The sequence below is a fragment of the Malaclemys terrapin genome, chromosome 18, assembly GCF_027887155.1.
Source record: "Malaclemys terrapin pileata isolate rMalTer1 chromosome 18, rMalTer1.hap1, whole genome shotgun sequence".
In the NCBI taxonomy this organism is placed as follows: Eukaryota; Metazoa; Chordata; order Testudines; family Emydidae; genus Malaclemys; species Malaclemys terrapin.
In genome coordinates this window covers 403,123-419,956 of record NC_071522.1, presented here as the reverse complement: position 1 = coordinate 419,956, position 16,834 = coordinate 403,123, and the positions used below count along the sequence as shown (strand labels likewise).

At 44.4% G+C, this 16,834-nt stretch overlaps 1 protein-coding gene across 3 annotated transcripts in view; it reads left to right on the top strand.

Moving 5' to 3' along the window:
* The window catches only part of MYO1C (myosin IC), a 109,672-nt gene that overhangs the window by 59,398 nt on the left and 33,440 nt on the right, over positions 1-16,834 (top strand). For all 3 annotated transcript variants that reach the window (XM_054008016.1, XM_054008015.1, XM_054008014.1), the window contains 10 exons: positions 3,958-4,029; positions 4,322-4,441; positions 4,723-4,805; positions 5,580-5,685; positions 7,315-7,395; positions 12,192-12,283; positions 14,908-15,002; positions 15,254-15,300; positions 15,622-15,702; positions 15,918-16,023. In XM_054008016.1, coding sequence (XP_053863991.1) covers positions 3,958-4,029; positions 4,322-4,441; positions 4,723-4,805; positions 5,580-5,685; positions 7,315-7,395; positions 12,192-12,283; positions 14,908-15,002; positions 15,254-15,300; positions 15,622-15,702; positions 15,918-16,023 — 883 coding nt within the window. The remainder of the gene's footprint in view (positions 1-3,957; positions 4,030-4,321; positions 4,442-4,722; positions 4,806-5,579; positions 5,686-7,314; positions 7,396-12,191; positions 12,284-14,907; positions 15,003-15,253; positions 15,301-15,621; positions 15,703-15,917; positions 16,024-16,834) is intronic.

The following is a 16,834-nucleotide window of genomic DNA, read 5'->3' as shown; positions in this document are numbered from 1 at the left end:
CTATTAAGGACCCTTCTGATGGAGACCGCCCTTCGTCCAGATTGTGAGCCGGCACAGCCCAACGCAGCACCCAGCACTTTGGCTTCGGAGTGTAGTGCACCTCCGGCACCAGGCTCCTCCCAGTACCTGCTCCCATCACCGGTGTCGAAGAAGAAAGTTAAGACGATGGCACTGAGCAAACCTAATCAGGGGCTGTTGGGCAAAGGACCCGGCTTGGGCCACCTGCCAAATCTGGACCTGCAAGAGGGCTCAGCCCCGGAGAATTTCTCCCCCCAAAGGGACCCACTTCCAACTCTGGGGAGGGGGAGGAGACCCAGACTGACAGTGCAGTCAACACTCGCTCAGCTCCTGGCACCAGAAGAGCATAGAGCACTCCTGCTGCAACTGACCCCGCATTTGGCGTTGGATATGACTAAGGCTCCCCACGAGGGCAAGCCCGCTGGAAAGGCCTTGCACAAGTCAAGGGAGCACCACCAGTCTCCGGAACCAAGGGAGAGCCCTATTTCGCCACATCCTTGGTCTCCGCGTCGACCCAGGTCTTGGGCTCGCCAACAAGAGTTGTCTGAACTGCGCTTCCGGTCTCCACCTTCACGCTGGAGTTCACCCAGGGACAGACTATCATCCCACAGTCTGCACCGGTTGTCATCACGCCATCAGTCATAGTCACCAAGACCCTGGGGATGCTCCACAGCATGGCGCCACTCTCCCTACTCCCGGCACCGGTCCCCCGCAGAGACAATTAGACCCCATACCCAGGCTTCAACGACCTGGTCACCAGAGACTGAGGACTTCTCTGGCAGAGAAGCAGTTCAGCCCCTCGCCTAGATAGCAGTGCAATTGGGCTCTGGAGGGTGCATCAGCTGCTGCAATGCCAACCTGGCAGCAAGGCCAGTGGCTGACGCAATGGCCTTATTGGAATGCCTGTGGGGTACCAATTATGCCAATGCAGGTGGAACGAGGGTGTCCACGGTGGGTGATGCTCCCTGGCCAGCTGGAGCAAGCCACTAGAAGCTCCTTGATCGCTGCATTGGACAAGCCCAGATCGGCACCAGTGGCACCAACAACACTGGGATCGGTGCAGGATGCACTGGGGGGCGCTGCGGGCGAAGAACCAGTGCCTACCCCAAGACCTCTCTCCCCGGTGGGTGATGACATCCCGGGACCTCCCTTGGTAGTCCTCTTCCTCCCCACACAAGGCAGTGGCAGGATTCTCCTGGGCTAGTCCACCTGATGACTTCAGGGAGCATCAGGTGCTGCTCCTCAGGGTGGCTGAAAACTTGGGCCTCAAGGTGGAGGAAATGGTGGAGCAAGAGGACACATTGTTTAACATGCTTTCCACGTCCACCCCTGCTCGTGTGGCATTTCCGGTATACGAGGGGGTCCTGAACATTGCCAAGACCCTCTGGCAAACCCCATCCTCCTTTCCACCCAGTTCCAAGAGGGCAGAGAAAAAATATTTTGTCCCACAAAGGGGTTTGGATATCTGTACACTCACCTGCCCCTGGGGTCATTGGTCATTTTCGGCAGCCTATGAAAAGGATAAGCAGGGGCCAGCCAGTTCTACCCTCAAGAATAAAGAGGCAAAGAAACTGGACTTGTTTGGTCACAAAATTTATTCCACAGCCAGCCTCTAGTTTCAGGTGGCAAACCACCAGGCCCTCTCGGGGTGTTACAATTTTAACTTGTGGAACTTCCTCCTCAAAATTCAAGGACTCCATGTCCCAGGAGGCAGCCTAAGAGTTCGGGCCTCTGGTGGAGGGAAGACACTGTGGCAGCCCGGTGCTCCCTCTAGATGGCCTGGGATGTGACCAACTCAGCTGCTCGGGTGGTGGCCTCGGTGGTGGTCATGAGGCGCAGCTCCTTGCTCCAGACTGCCAGCCTGTTCCAGGAGATGCAGGCCTCAATTCAGGACCACCCATTTGATGGTGTCGGACTATTCTCTGACCAGATGGACATGAGGTTGCATGGCCTGAAAGACACTCAGGCTACCCTCCACTCACAGGGGATGCATACGCCTCAGGCCTCCAGGCCGCCGTTCCAGCCTTCTCTGCTGCCAAGGCAGTGGCTGTCTTGGCAGGGGCCTGCAAGAAGGAAAGATACAGGGTTTACCTGCTGCTGACCTTCCTCCTCCCGCTCTCCTGTGCAACTTGGCCCAGTGAAACACCGCGGAGGTCAAAAGCGCTTGTTTTGAGGGTGTGCTCGGTAGCAATGCACCAGTCAACTCATTGGATTTGTCCTTCCCTTTTCCTAAACTGCCTCTGCCCCTTCCGTTTTTGGCTTGGTCAAGGGTCACCTCAGACCGTTGGGTGTTGGACATAGTGTTATCAGGCTACACCCTCCAGTTTACAGCCTCCCCTCCCTCCCACCCACCCCTTACCTATCCCTCTTCAGAGATCCTTCTCACAAGCAACTTGTTGTTCAGGAGGTAAACAACCTACTGCAACTGGGAGCAGTGGAGGAGGTCCCTCAGGAAATGAAGGGGAAAGGGGTTCTACTCCCATTATTTCCTGATACCGAAGGCAAAAGGGGGCCTATGTCCCATTCTGGACCTGCTACAGCTCAACAAATTCCTCGAAAAGTTGAAGTTTCACATGGTGTCTGTGGCCTCCATTATACCCTCCCTAGATCTGGGCGACTGGTATGTCACTCTCGATTTGAAAGATGCTTATTTCCATGTCTCGATCTTCCTGGGACACAGATGGTTCCTAAACTTTATGGTGGACCAGTGCCATTTCCAATTTTTGGCGCTCCCCTTTGGCCTCTCCTCGACCCCAGGGGTCCTTACAAAGTGTATGGCCCTAGTAGCCACTTACCTGAGATGCTGGGGGGTTCAGGTATACCCGTATCTCGATGACTGACTGGCTCATCGTGGGCAGATCGCAGGATCAAGTGCAGAGCAGCCTCGATCTGGTGCGAGCCACATACCGTGACCTGGGCCTGTTAGTCAAGACGCAAAAGTCAACCCTTGTACTAGTGTAATGGATAGAGTTCATCAAGGCAGTTTTGCACTCCACAAAGGCAAGGGCATTCCTCCCGGAGTCCCGCTTCCAAGCCATGTCGGTGGTAATATCTTGTGTAAGGGATCATCCCTTACTACCGCCCTTACCTGTCTATGGCTGTTAACTCATATGGCGGCCTGCACCTACGTGGTTCGATGTGCCCAACTCCATCTCTGGCTGTTGCAGGCGTGGTTGGCATCGGAGTACATCCCCAACAGACACAACTTAAACTTGGTAGTCAAAGTGCTGAACCACATTTGGGCATCTCTGGCATGGTGGCTGGACCCTGTGTTGGTCTTGCAGGGAGTTCCCTTTGCGGGCCCGTCTGTGTTTCTGATTCTGGTGACTGATACTTTGGATCTCGGATGGGGAGCCCACCGGGGGAATCTCAATACTCAAGGCCGTTGGACAAGGGTTGACTTCTCCCTTCACATAAAAGCCAAGGAGCTCAGGACGGTTTGCCTGGCCTGCCAAGGTTTTCGGTCCCAATTGCAGGGCAAGATTGTTCAAGGAACTGAGAGGGCGTAGGGCTGACGGCGCCTGATATACCGATGTATGAGCATGGCACTCTAGTGGGTGTCACAGCTGACCCTATGGATACTGCTAAGGCAAAAGTCTCTGACTGTGGACGTGGGTGCGCACACACCTAGAATGGAATGGACATGAGCAACACATCTCAAAGAACAGTTACGAAGCGTGGGTAACAGATTTTGTTCTGTGCACTCTGCTGGAATGGTCCTGGTAAACCAGTAATGTCCAGTCACCCTGTCTTACTGTTGAGTGCATGTGCCTACTAGAATGAGGAGTGAATCACTGTGAATCTCAGCAGTGGACAGGATGTTTTAATCCGTGCAGAGCAGGACTTGATTAGCTATGGGGCCTAAAGTTTCTAATGTCTCTAAAACAGATGTGAAATTAATACTTTCTCTAATTGAGTTTTCCTTTTGGTGGTTTGCAGCTCCTGGGGGTTGAGGGCTCTGTGCTCCGGGAAGCACTGATCCACAAGACGATCATAGCAAAAGGGGAAGAGGTGAGAACATGAGCTGGCAAACTGGGAGACATCCAGAACTGAAGCCAACTAATATGGTCTGCTTTGTTATCAGGTTAAACAGTTCACCTTCTGGTTACAGATTTCTCACAGGTCTGAGAGGAAACTGTCTCTGTATTTCTTGGTCTCATATAACCTACTTGTGACTAACTAGTAATCAGTACCTCTGGGAGATTGTGATGTGTGCACAACTAGTTATTAGTATTGTGTTCCGAAGATTGCATCGCTCAGTGGACTGATTTTTTTAATTTGTCTCTTCTCCTTCCACATACAGTTGGTCAGTCCTCTGAATCTGGAGCAAGCAGCCTATGCACGGGATGCTCTAGCCAAGGCAGTATATGGGCGCACCTTCTCCTGGCTAGTGAATAAGATTAACAAGTCTCTTGCCTACAAGGTAAATTTATCTCTCACTTGCACTCCCGTGATCATATTGTACCCCTGTGCTACTAAGTGGGTGGGAAGAGTGAGTTCAAACCATTGAACTAGGAAGCAGGGAAGAGGTTCAGCTCAATACTGAACAATGATTTTCTGACTGCATTCCTCTCTCACTGAGAGGAGTGAGGACCAGACAGTAGAATTATATGGGAAGATAGCAGTGGAGGTTCACGACTGCTTTTGAACCTAATGATAAAAGCTACACCAAATGTGACAGAGTATTCTGTGTCTTTGTTACAGGAGGCAGAATGCCCAGGCTGGAGGAGTGCAACAGTTCTAGGGCTGCTTGACATTTATGGATTTGAGGTTTTCCAGCACAATAGGTTTGTTTCACCTCAATGTCTTTGAGCTTTGAATAACCTTGTTTCCTGTGATTTAATCCTGTTATTTTGTTTCCTTCCCTCAACATTAGAACAATAGGCTTCCCCATGCCTGGCACTTTTTTAATAGGAGAGGTTTCTGTAACATGAGATTAGGTCTCAACTTCAGGAAATCAACAAACTACCTGATAGTAGTAGGCAAACACCTTCTGAGCGAGAGGCCTAGTCTTAACATCTCTAGATAGGGACATCTGTGCCTAGTTGGGACTCTGCTAGACTCAGCATTCAGTACTATTTATCAAGTTTCAAGGATGCGAAACTGATTTTTGCCCATCTTGGAGCCTATCTACACGACAGCTGTAATCGGACCTACATGCAGTTGTGTGGCATGGGTATGGGTATGGGTATGGGTGTCCTCCTTCTAAACCATTTTTGTTGTAGTGTGAATGAGAGATCACAATATGGAATTACATTGGAGCCTGTAACCTAACTATGGCAGATATCCATTGTTGGATTTTTAGTGTAAATAGGCCCTTATTTATATCTGCTGTACGCATGTTCCTCCTTGCTTACCTCTGATGGCTCTTTCTCTCTTCTGGGGCAAATCTGACTATTCATTGGTTCATCTCTGTAGAGCTCATATGAGTCTCTAGATCTCTTGCCTGTATCTCTCTTGATTTGTACCCAGATAATGCATGGTGCCTGACCAAAATGGTGCAGACTTTGTTTTATTGAAATACAGTGTGGGAGTGACTAATTCTTTCTGATTGTTTACAGCTTTGAGCAGTTTTGTATTAATTATTGTAATGAAAAACTGCAGCAGCTCTTCATAGAACTCACACTAAAATCAGAACAAGAGGAGTATGAGTCAGAAGGCATAGCGGTAAGAGCCAAGACCTCATTTTGTATTGTTTCCTCTGTAGCATCTCCTATTGGGAGAGGCCAGCTAATTAAAGGGAGCTGATAATAACTTACAGTATGTAAACCAAGAATTTGGAAGTAAATATTTATTTTTACCTTATTTGTCTGTGTGTGATCCACCAGAACTGGTTCATACAAAAGGGGCTTCAAACTGGGCTCTGTTTTTGCACATGCAATCACCTGCTCACAGGTGATAGCATTTATTCAAACAAAACCCATTCAGATTAGAACTAGACCTGTTCCAGCATTAGAGATTATCTTGTTCTGTAGTCCTTTGTCTATACAATGCATAAAAATTTTAACACTGCTCTCAGCTGAGGAAAGTTGTCTTCTAGCTTGCTGGGTTAGAAGCTGTGTGTTTGGCACTGAAAGTCCTGCAGTTTTGCTCACAGCTATGATATTTGTAACTTTGAGGCTATCAAACATCAGAATTAGTCCATACATTCTTGTCCTGTCAAGAATGTCACATGACATTGTGGCCCTTTGGCATTTTGCTGCCAGAAAATGTAGATCCTACCAATTTATTTTTGGAAAATTATTCAGTTTTCTTCTTGCTGGAGCCTTGCTTCAGAAAAACCCAAACTCCTGCCCTTCATACTTCCAAGCAAGACTGGTAGGAAGGGCAGAATGGTGATTGAGTTGTGTTTGATCCTTTATGTGCTACTGTTGGGATCCATGCAGTCATATAATTAAGAAATAGCAGAAGCGTCTGTGGTGGCTTCTCTGCCTACTTACTGTCTGGAGATTCTGTGCGGGTACCTGGTGCTGGCTAAAAGGCACTCAGATGCTTCACTGATGGGTGCTATAGAAGAACCCAGATAGATAGGAGAATAAGGATGCTGTAAGACAGCCCTTTAGAAATTTCTGTGCTCCTCCCTCACCTTTTTGTTGCTACCACCAACTAAATATATTTTGTGAATGGCCTGGTTCCCAGTTTCTGAAGAGGTTCTTTCTCTTGAATCCTGCATTCAGAATTTGGAGACCTTTTTCAGAGCAGCAACCACAGAGATCGGCTGCTCTTTGAGTTAGGGAGACTACCTTTCACAGATCTGAATGAAAGATGAGAAACGGGGATGACGTGACTCAGTGATGACCTGGAACAAAGAGAAATATTTCGTTGTGGGGTTTGGTTTCAGGAATAGTCAGTCTTTTGTGTGGTGTATGCACAGCAGGAGCAAGAACCCCAGCTCTGTATTCGTTTAGTTCCATAATATAAGCTTTTACATGTCTAGTTGCAACTGCACAGTGTGTTTGAGTTAGACTTCTTCTAGAGAGGGACTCTGTCCACTCCAGCCATGTTTCAGAATAGAGAGCTTGGTTGCATAGGTTTCCCCTTTCCCTTTGACTGTGCTAGGACAAAGATGTTCACCCTCTCTCTGGCAAAACAAACAAAAAACCCAGATATCAGAAAAATAAATGTATATTTATGAAAGAAATATATCTTTCATACTTGACATGTGGGCCTCAGGAAGACTGTTTTAAATATTTTCTATCCTCTGATATACACTGATCACTCAGACTATTTCCTTACAGTGCAGAATCAAGATCTTTAATCAGTCTTTAATTGTGTGTGTCTTTTTGTGAATGGCAGTGGGAACCTGTCCAGTATTTCAATAACAAAATCATTTGTGATCTGGTGGAAGAGAAATTCAAAGGCATAATTTCTATTTTGGTGAGTTGACAAACCTATATTTATTTATATATATTTTTAATTGAAGCTATTTAGGAACATAATGGGAAATGACTAGTCGTAGGTGAAAAGGAAGTGGAGGCTGGTGTACAGGTTGTTGGTGGGAGCGGGGAGTGTGAGGATTGCGGAGGGAGGTAGAGAAGGATATAGAGCCCAGTGTTAAGTCTGAACTATGTGTGGTAGACCCAGAGGCTAACCGTCTTCCATGCATGTTTTTGCATTTGCTGGCATTTCTAGCCATCTTTCTAATAAGATAGAAGCTTCTTTTTAAGCAAAACTGTTTTAACTTACATTTTGATTTAGGTAATACTGAGACCTGTATATCTATAATGCCATACAATGCATATGCACAAATTTCTCATTAACCACATCTGAGAGTATAGAAGAAGCAAGAACCTGCCAAGAAAAAAGATCAATAGAAAACAAATGTCTGAATGCACCAAAGCTCCGCTCCCCCATCCCCCCTACACCTTTAAACTGGTTGTCTAAGAGTGTCCTGCAGAGAGTCTGTTTGTTGGGGGGAAGGGGGATTCTGAGCAGAGCGCCTATAGTCAAGAGAACTCTCTTTTGGATGTTTTTCTACATTTTCAAATATATTGATTTCTATTACAACACAGAATACAAAGTGTACAGTGCTCACTTTATATTTTTTATTACAAATATTTGCACTGTAAAAATGATAAAAGAAATGGTATTTTTCAATTCACCTCATACAAGTACAGTAGTGCAATCTCTTTATCATGAAAGTGTAACTTACAAATGTAGATTTTTTTTTATATACTGTTTTGTTTTTGAGTACAATGTAAAACTTTAGAGCCTACAAGTCCACTCAGTCCTACTTCATGTTCAGCCAGTCGCTAAGACAAACAAGTTTGTTTACATTTACAGGAGATACTGCTGCCTGCTTCTTATTTACAATGTCACCTGAAAGCAAGAACAGGCATTTGCATGGCACTTTTGTAGTCAGTGTTGCAGGTTATTTACATGCCAGATATGCTAAACATTCGTATGTCCCTTCATGCTTCGGCCACCATTCCAGAGGACATGTTTTCATGCTGATGATACTCGTTAAAAAAATTATGCATTAATTAAATTTGGGACTGAACTCCTTGGGGGAGAATTGTAGTGATGTGAGATTTCTAAAAATAACTACAACACTCGACCCAAGGTGTAAGAATCTGAAGAGCCGTCCAAAATCTGAGAGGGACGAGGTGTGGAGCATGCTTTCAGAAGTCTTAAAAGAGCAATACTCTGATGCAGAAACTACAGAACCCAAACCACCAAAAAAGAAAATCAACCTTCTGCTGGTGGCATTTGGTCAGTAGTATCCACTCGGGCAGTATCTGCACCCTAGATGTCCTGGACTGTCCCCCCAGTCCAAAGCCATAAAGGGAAGAGCAGGCCCAACTATTCCTCAGTTCCTTTTAACCACTTGTGGCAATGAGACAGAACCTCTGCAGTGTCCACTTCCCTATGCACTGTGCTGGTGTTAGTTAGCAACTTTAGTTAGTTCATATAGTTATTGCTTGTTGGCTAATATTTTATCTATATTTTTTCTTAGATAAGTTTCAGTGTAGGTAGACATATACCATTCCCCTCCCATCTTCCTCCCCCCCCCCAAAAAGGTCCTAGCAACATGGCAGAAGCTAAATCATCATTAAGTTTCAGTGCCGCATAACAACTGGTATTCCCAGTGCCTGCTCTGCTAGGAGAGGGACATATCCCCAAGCAGTATTCCATATGTTGGTCTTTCTCTAAGCACAATCAGAATGCTAAAGAAGCCCACCTGAAGTTGTTCCTCCTCAAGAGTTCAAAACGCCTTCTCAGACACAGACATAGCTAAAAACAGTCTATGGTCCTCTGATCAGTTCTTCTCCATCAGTACCCTGGTGAGCTGAGATTCCATCCTGAGCTCTTGGGTCACACCTATTGAGAGACCCCAGTCATCCATCTTCATTCTGGCATCAGTCTTCTGACGGGCAGGAACAATGGGAGAAGGGATGAGCCAAGGTCTCCTTCTCAGATGCCTGGCAAGTCAAGACACAAGCATCATCAGACTTCTGACTCATCTCAGGCTCAACCTCCTAAGGGCCAAAAGTCTGAAAAGGTCCCTTGAAGTGCCCCAGTACAGATTACTAAGAGAGCCCCAGTTGCACCCACCATATCTGCAGACTGTTTTTTCTCTCAGTACCCAGAGCTTTGGGAACTGGTCACCTCAGAACTGTGTTCTTCAGTACCCAGCAATACTTGCTGTCTTGGTACCCAAAGCATACAGAGTACCAGTGACTTTGGGCCTGACACTACAGCTGTGTCTCCTAGAGAGGCGGAGGATGGTGATATCTAAGCCACCAACTACTGCACTGTTGGTACAGCAAGTCAGGGAGGTATCTCCAGTATCAACTTCTCCCTTTATATGCAGGGCACTCTGGATAGAATGGTTCCTCGCTTGAAGGAAGTGTACTCTTTCTCCTCATCCCCATCTAGACACATCTCCCACCCACTCGCCTTCCCCCTGGGGTACCATACTGGGAACCAGGAAGGCACTCAAGGGAGGATTCTACAAAGGAAAGTAGGAGAAGACCTGGACTCATAGGAAACATTTATCTTGGTATCCTCCTGCATGTCTCCTACCTCAGTACTTCTATCCCTATCAACACTGTCCTTACTGGACACACTGGGGTGTACAGCCGTATTCGTGTAAGCCTGCATTATCTGCTCCTTGCAGGGTTAGACCCCCCTCTTCAAAGACACAATATGGACCATCTCAGCCAGGCAAACTAGTGAACCCTCAGATCCTGGAAAGAAAGGAGGAGGAGGAAAATGATGAGGAACAACAACCACAAGGGGAAGAACAACTTGTTCCTGCTGTGATTTCATCCTCCCCCGATGAGGCAGTAAGCCCCTCTATGTCTTCCTCAGTGGATGGTCTTAAATTATTCCAAGAGCTCATTAAACACATGGCAGATATAGTGGATATACCACTAGAAGTAATACAGCAGAAGTCCCACGAGCTCCTGGATTTCTGCACCCTTCCTTGCCCAACAGGCTCCCCGTGACAATTAATGAAAGACCACTGGAGCCCTCAGATGACCTATGGCATACACCAGCCTTGATACTGGTCACATCCAAGTGAGCAGAAAGAAGGTACCATATCCTTTCCAAGGGATTTGAATACTTTTATTCCCTCCCAGTACCACATTTGCCTGTAGTAGCTGCTGTCAAGGAAAGGTCAAAAATGACAAATACCTCCTAGAGCCGGACGCAAAGAAACTAGACCTTATCTCGTGCAAGGTTTACTCATTAGTCAAGCACCAGATGTGTGTGGGGCTAATTATCATGCTCTCCTTTCCATTGGAGCTGGGATAAGCTGTCTTGGTTTCTGGACAAGTTACCACAGGACCATTGAGAGGAGCTGAGAGCCATCATGACTGAGGGGCATTTGATAGCCCACACTTCCCTATAGGCTTCACTGGATGTGTCTGACACCACAGTGGGTACTATGATTATATTGGTGACAATGAGGTGGTCTCCCTGGCTCCAGTCCTAGGGAATACCCAGGGAGGAACAAATAACAAGTGGGGACCTTTCCTTTGAGGGTGGTGAACTTCTCAATTCTAAAATGGACAAGACCCTTCATTTTTTTTAGAAGACCCCAGGGCAAATGTGTGTTCACTGGGTCTGTATTTTCCATCCCCAAAAAGGAAACAAACAAGACAACAAGCTTGCTTCAGGTAGCATCCTTGTACCCAGTATTTTCAATCCTAGAGAACTTCTGAGCTGCCTTAGTGTGCTGTACTAGTTCAGTGGCATCATCTTGTACTGCAAACTTGTGAGGCAACTCTCAGGGCTTTGCTGCAGATATATTCTCTAAACACTATAAATAACGTATTCATGCCAGGTAAGCAGGGCTCAGTAAGAGCATCTTGCAGGCTGTTGTTGGATGCTAAGCCCTCTCCTGTATTGCTGTTCTGAATGCAAAGTAGTGATAGGTAAGTTAGGTGGCAGTTGAGGATAAGTAGATCTTGCGTTATCTATGTATAAAACCCCCCCAAATGTAAATGTGTATAGAAACTGTATATATTTAATTGTTTTCCTCTTCTCCCTTTGGAGGTCACTTGTATTCTTAGGTTGTCAGCAAATGAAGCAGGAAGCATGTCTTTTTGTGTATTTTTACAACACTCAGCAAAATGGGGCACTTGTTACAGTTATGGGCACTGCTGTAATACTAGCTCTAAATAATAATGTCATATATTCTTGCTTAACTAGCACAGAAAATTGAAGGGCAAACCTGATCAGTTTCTTTCTTTGAAACCTCCTAACCCAGTCTAAATTCCTTTCTTTTTTAGAATCAATTCTGTACATAGATTAGAGTTACAGGGCTTGATCTGATTTCATTTTATGGTCATATTTTAATTGTGCTGCTCTTGAAAACTCAACTGAACTGTGGGAGCAGGCAAGTTCTTTGTATACAGGGAGACGACCTCTCACCAAAAGTCAAAATGTACTTGTCTTCATCTGCTGGCTGGAAAGAATCTAAAAGTCTAACTAGTCTCCAAGAAGAAAAAAATTCTCCTTTTCAACACAGCAGTTCTTTATTATGGGAGTGAATTAGGCAGCCTCTCTAGTACAAGACAAAAACCTGCTAGAGAAACCAAATTGAGGGCACCATTTTAGTGAGATGAGGGTGGATCTGGCTTGCATGCTGACATGTGTAGAAGGAAATGTTGAACATGTGCATTGTGTTGTATTGCTGTGTTTGTTGATTCCCCGCTTTACAGGATGAGGAGTGTCTGAGACCTGGGGATGCCACAGACATGACATTTTTGGAGAAGCTGGAGGAAACGGTGAAGAATCATCCTCATTTTCTCACGTGAGTGTTCAAGTAGCTGTTGCTAGTTTTGTCTTTGAGGAGGGACAAAATACAGAATAAAGCTAATGAGTTTTAAATACACCCAGTCTCTGCTGTACCTATTACTGTATTTGTATTACAGTAGCACCCAGAGGTCCCAGTCATAGTGGGGCCCCATTATGCTGGGAAGTGCATAAAAGCAAAAGATACTTGCTGTCCCAAAGAGCTTAGATTCTAAGGCTAGGTCTACACTACAGCTGGGATTGACTCTCTCTGAGATTGATCCACCGGCGGTCGATTTAGCGGGTCTAGTGAAGACCCACCAAATCAACAGCAGATCGCTCTCCAATCGACCCCTGTACTCTACCCCCGACAAGAAGAGTAAGGTAAGTCAACAGGAGAGTTTCTGCCGTTGACCCCCTGCGGTGTAGACCCGTGGTAACTTGACCTAAGGTATGTCGACTCCAGGTACGTGATTCATGTAGCTGGAGTTGCGTAGTGTAGGTCAATTTACCATGGTAGCGTAGACATAACCTCAGTTAAAACAACAGAATAAGTGGGTATAACTAACAAAAATGAGGCTAAAAAGAGAAAAGAATAGTAGTGATGTTAAGGTGGACCACCAAATCAAGAAGAGGAAGTGAATGAGACATTCTTCAAATAACGAGGAGTCCGGTGACACCTTAAAGACTAACAGATTTTTTTGGGCATAAGCTTTCGTGAGTAAAAAGTCAACTTCTTCAGATGCATGGAGCGAAAATGACAAATGCAGGCATAAATTTACTGGCACATTCTCTTCTCTTCTTGTACCAGTACCAGTGGGACCTCACTAGATACATCCTCTGAGTTTGACAAAGAGCTATTGATAACTACTCTTTGAAAACAGTCTTTCAACCAGTTGTGCAACCACCTTATAGTAATTTCATCTAAACCTATTTCCCTAGTTTGCTTATGAGAATGTCATGTGCAGCTGTCAGAAGCCTTGCTAAAATCAAAATATGTCACAACTACAACTTCTCCTCTATGCACTAGGCCAGAAATCCTGTCAAAGAAGAAAATTAGATTGATTAACATGATTTCTCCTTGAGAAATCCACGTTGGCTATTACTTATCACCCTATTATCCTCTAAGTGCTTATAAATTGATTGTTTAATAATGTGTTCCAGTATCTTTCCAGGTATTGAAGTTAGGCTGACTGGGCTATAATTCCCTGTTCCTCTTTGTTCTCCGTTTTGAAGATAGGCACTTCTGAACTTCTCTGGGACCTCACCCATCCTTCATGAGTTCTCAATGATAATCATTAACTGTTCTGAGACTGATTCAGGTAGTTCCTTAAGTACCCTACATACTTCATCAGGCCCTGCCAACTTGAATAGATCTAACTTATCTAAATAGTCTTCAACTTGTTCTTTCCCTTTATAACACAACAATAAAAACAAGCAGCATAAATACAGTAAACAAATACAAGAAATAAAATTACTTATAACACAGAAATGTAGAAAGAACTAAGACAATCATCAGTACACATTTCGTACAGTAGAGAGGCCTACAAAAACAGAGTAGGTACAAGAGAAATCAGACACTAAAGGTAATTGTTAGGTTCCTCAGATAACAAGAAATCTGAAGAACTTTAAAGAAGTTTTTAACTTAATCCTCTATTTCAAAAATAGCCAATGCAATCACTAAATAAAGTCTTAACACAGGAGTCAGGAGAGCATAAATATCCAGACAAACTGCTGAATGTTAAATAGTTTGCAAACCAGAGAAACAATTCAGGAAGATCAGCCAGAAAACTCTTGCAAGAGTCAAAATTAGGAATAAGTAGAGCATGGACTGGAAATGTATGATTTGTAGTGAGATTTAAACAATGCTGCTGCTATTGTAATCTTTCTTAGGTTTTTTTATATATAGCACCATTCACCATGGCTTTCTGCTTTCTAGTTGACATTCTGGGATTATTGCCCCTTCTTTGACTCTAATAAAGTATCTCTACGGCCTCCACACAAATTTTGTGGGTTTTCAGTCCCTAATTTTGCCCTTCAGGTTGCTTTATCTCCATTTCATAGAATCATAGGAGTGGAAGGGACCTTGAGAGGTCATCTAGTCCAGTCCCCCGCATTCATGACAAGTGTTTGTCTAACCCATGCTTAAAATTTTTAGATTGGTAATTTTAAAAACTGCAACATCAATAAGCCAGGTCTTTTCATCATCCCTGAACCTTTTCATATTCTCAATTCAAGATCTGAATGGCATCATCCTTGTGACAACCTCCCAGAGTGGGTTCCCTGATAACTTAATCTCTGTTGCCAGAAACCTTCAGGTCTCTGGCCTGCTGTCTCCAGTGCGATTTCACATGCACACAGAGTTGACCCGCTTTCTTCTAAAAAGTTAATCACTTATCCCTTTGGAACAAGTCCAAATATTTTTCTGGGACTGGAGTGATAGTTGCTGGTTTGTGGCTCCCATTTACCTTAGTATTGCTGTTCCTAGAGAGAAACACAGTGTCAGATTACCTGTTTTCCTGTGGTCCCATCCCTCTGCCAAGAGCTGTGATGGTTCTGTACTTAGCACCAGTAGTACTTGTAAATGAATCCCATTTGAGGCTAATATCTTCTCCCCATTAAGCCTTTTTGCTTTCTCCCCAGACATAAGCTGGCTGACCAGAAGACTCGGAAGTCTCTAGGGCGAGAAGAGTTCCGTCTCTTGCACTATGCTGGAGAGGTCACCTACAGTGTCACAGGTAAATGTTACACAACAACTACACCATTGCCTGACACCAGGGTCACTTCCCATCCCCATTTTCCCCCACTTCAGACAGTTACACTTCCTTTTTCTCCTCCTATCTCCTGCCGTTCAGATTAATACCATCACACAATATTTAAATATGTAATTTGATTAATCAGATTACTTTTCCAGCTCAAGATCCTGCCTTATTGAGGAGGACTTCCCATGAAACAGCCACAGCAGACAGAGTTGTTTGTTTTTCTCTAGGTTTTCTGGATAAAAATAATGACCTTCTATTTCGGAACCTGAAGGAGGTGAGTGTCGATCGAGAACTGCCTGTTTTGTGGAGCATTGTAAAGGATCAAGCTGAGAATGGAGAGGGCTGTGAAGGTATCATCTCTGTCTTGGACCTTTCAGTCTTCAGGATGCATTGTCTACATGGCTACACTATGCAAAAACACCTGAGGTCTCAGAGTTTGTTTTATCTTTGGTGTTTATCATAGAAATCAGAGATAGAAAAGACAAACTGGGTCTCATCTGTTCCCCTACCAACTCCCAAAAATACACATTCTAGTACTTTGTGCAGTCTGCCTTTAAAATTTTTCATGCATTTGTCCTCTGCTGTTTCTTTCTAGGCCATGTGCAACTCGGAGAATCCCATCATAAATCACTGTTTTGAGAGGACTGAGTTGACAGATAAAAAGAGACCTGAAACGGTAAGAACACAAGAGTTGGACTGAAGCATAGTCATTTCCAATTACTGAAGATAATGTCCCCTTCTCTCTAACGTTGTGGTGTAAAGTAGGTCTTCCATGATGTTTAAAGCTTTGATACTGAAAAGCTTGTTCTTAGCCTTATGCGTGTGGTGCAGTGTCACAAAAACTAGTCATAATCAATCACTTCATATCTGAGTCTTTCTTCTTTCTTCTAGGCAGCAACTCAGTTTAAGAACAGTCTGTCCAAACTAATGGAAATTCTGATGTCCAAGGAGCCATCATACATTCGCTGCATTAAACCTAATGATGCTAAACAAGCTGGTAAGGTTTTAATGACACTCTCTCTTGTCTGCTGCTTCAGGAAATTTCCAGTCTTTAGGAATGTGTAGGAAATTCACATCAAGAGTTATAACTTGGGAGCACAGATCAGGTAAAGAAAGATGCTGTCCAAATTCCACTACGATAAAATAATTGATTTGTAGAGCGTCAAGATGAGTGAGGTAATATATTTTACTGGACCAGCTTTTGTTGGTGAAAGAGATAAGCTTGTGTCTATTCTGTATTCATGATCAATTATTTTCTTGCCCTCATCGTAGCCATGACCCAGTCACTGGAGAAGTGCTATCAGGATGTAGAATGACCATCATCAACGTTCCGAGCTCTCCATTCTGATTCTTTACCTAGTTCCTGTCTCATAAAAATCCTAAATAGTTATTAGGTTGCTTTATGGCCTGTGTTATACAGGAGGTCAGACAAGATGATCTAATGGTCCCCCTTCTAGCCTTAAAAATCTATGAATCTGTTTTTTAAGCTTTACTGTTTGTTGCTGCCTGTTTATTGTCATCATATTAATAGTAATTTGAGTTCGGGTTTTATTGCCACGGCCTTTATTTTGCTTGGTGTTCCATTGCCAAGCAAGAAATTCTCAATAAAATTTCTGTCACCAATAGAAGCCTCTCCATGTGGCCTGGATTTTTGTGGCTGAAATTGGAAAAGAAAAGAGCTATCAATTAGAAATAGTGTCCAAGGAGAAAACCATTAAAACTTGTCAGAGTTGAAAAATTGAAACATAATTAAATTCTTAATTTTAACAAGCTTTCTTATTCTCCCTCTTTCCCCTCTCCCATTGTCA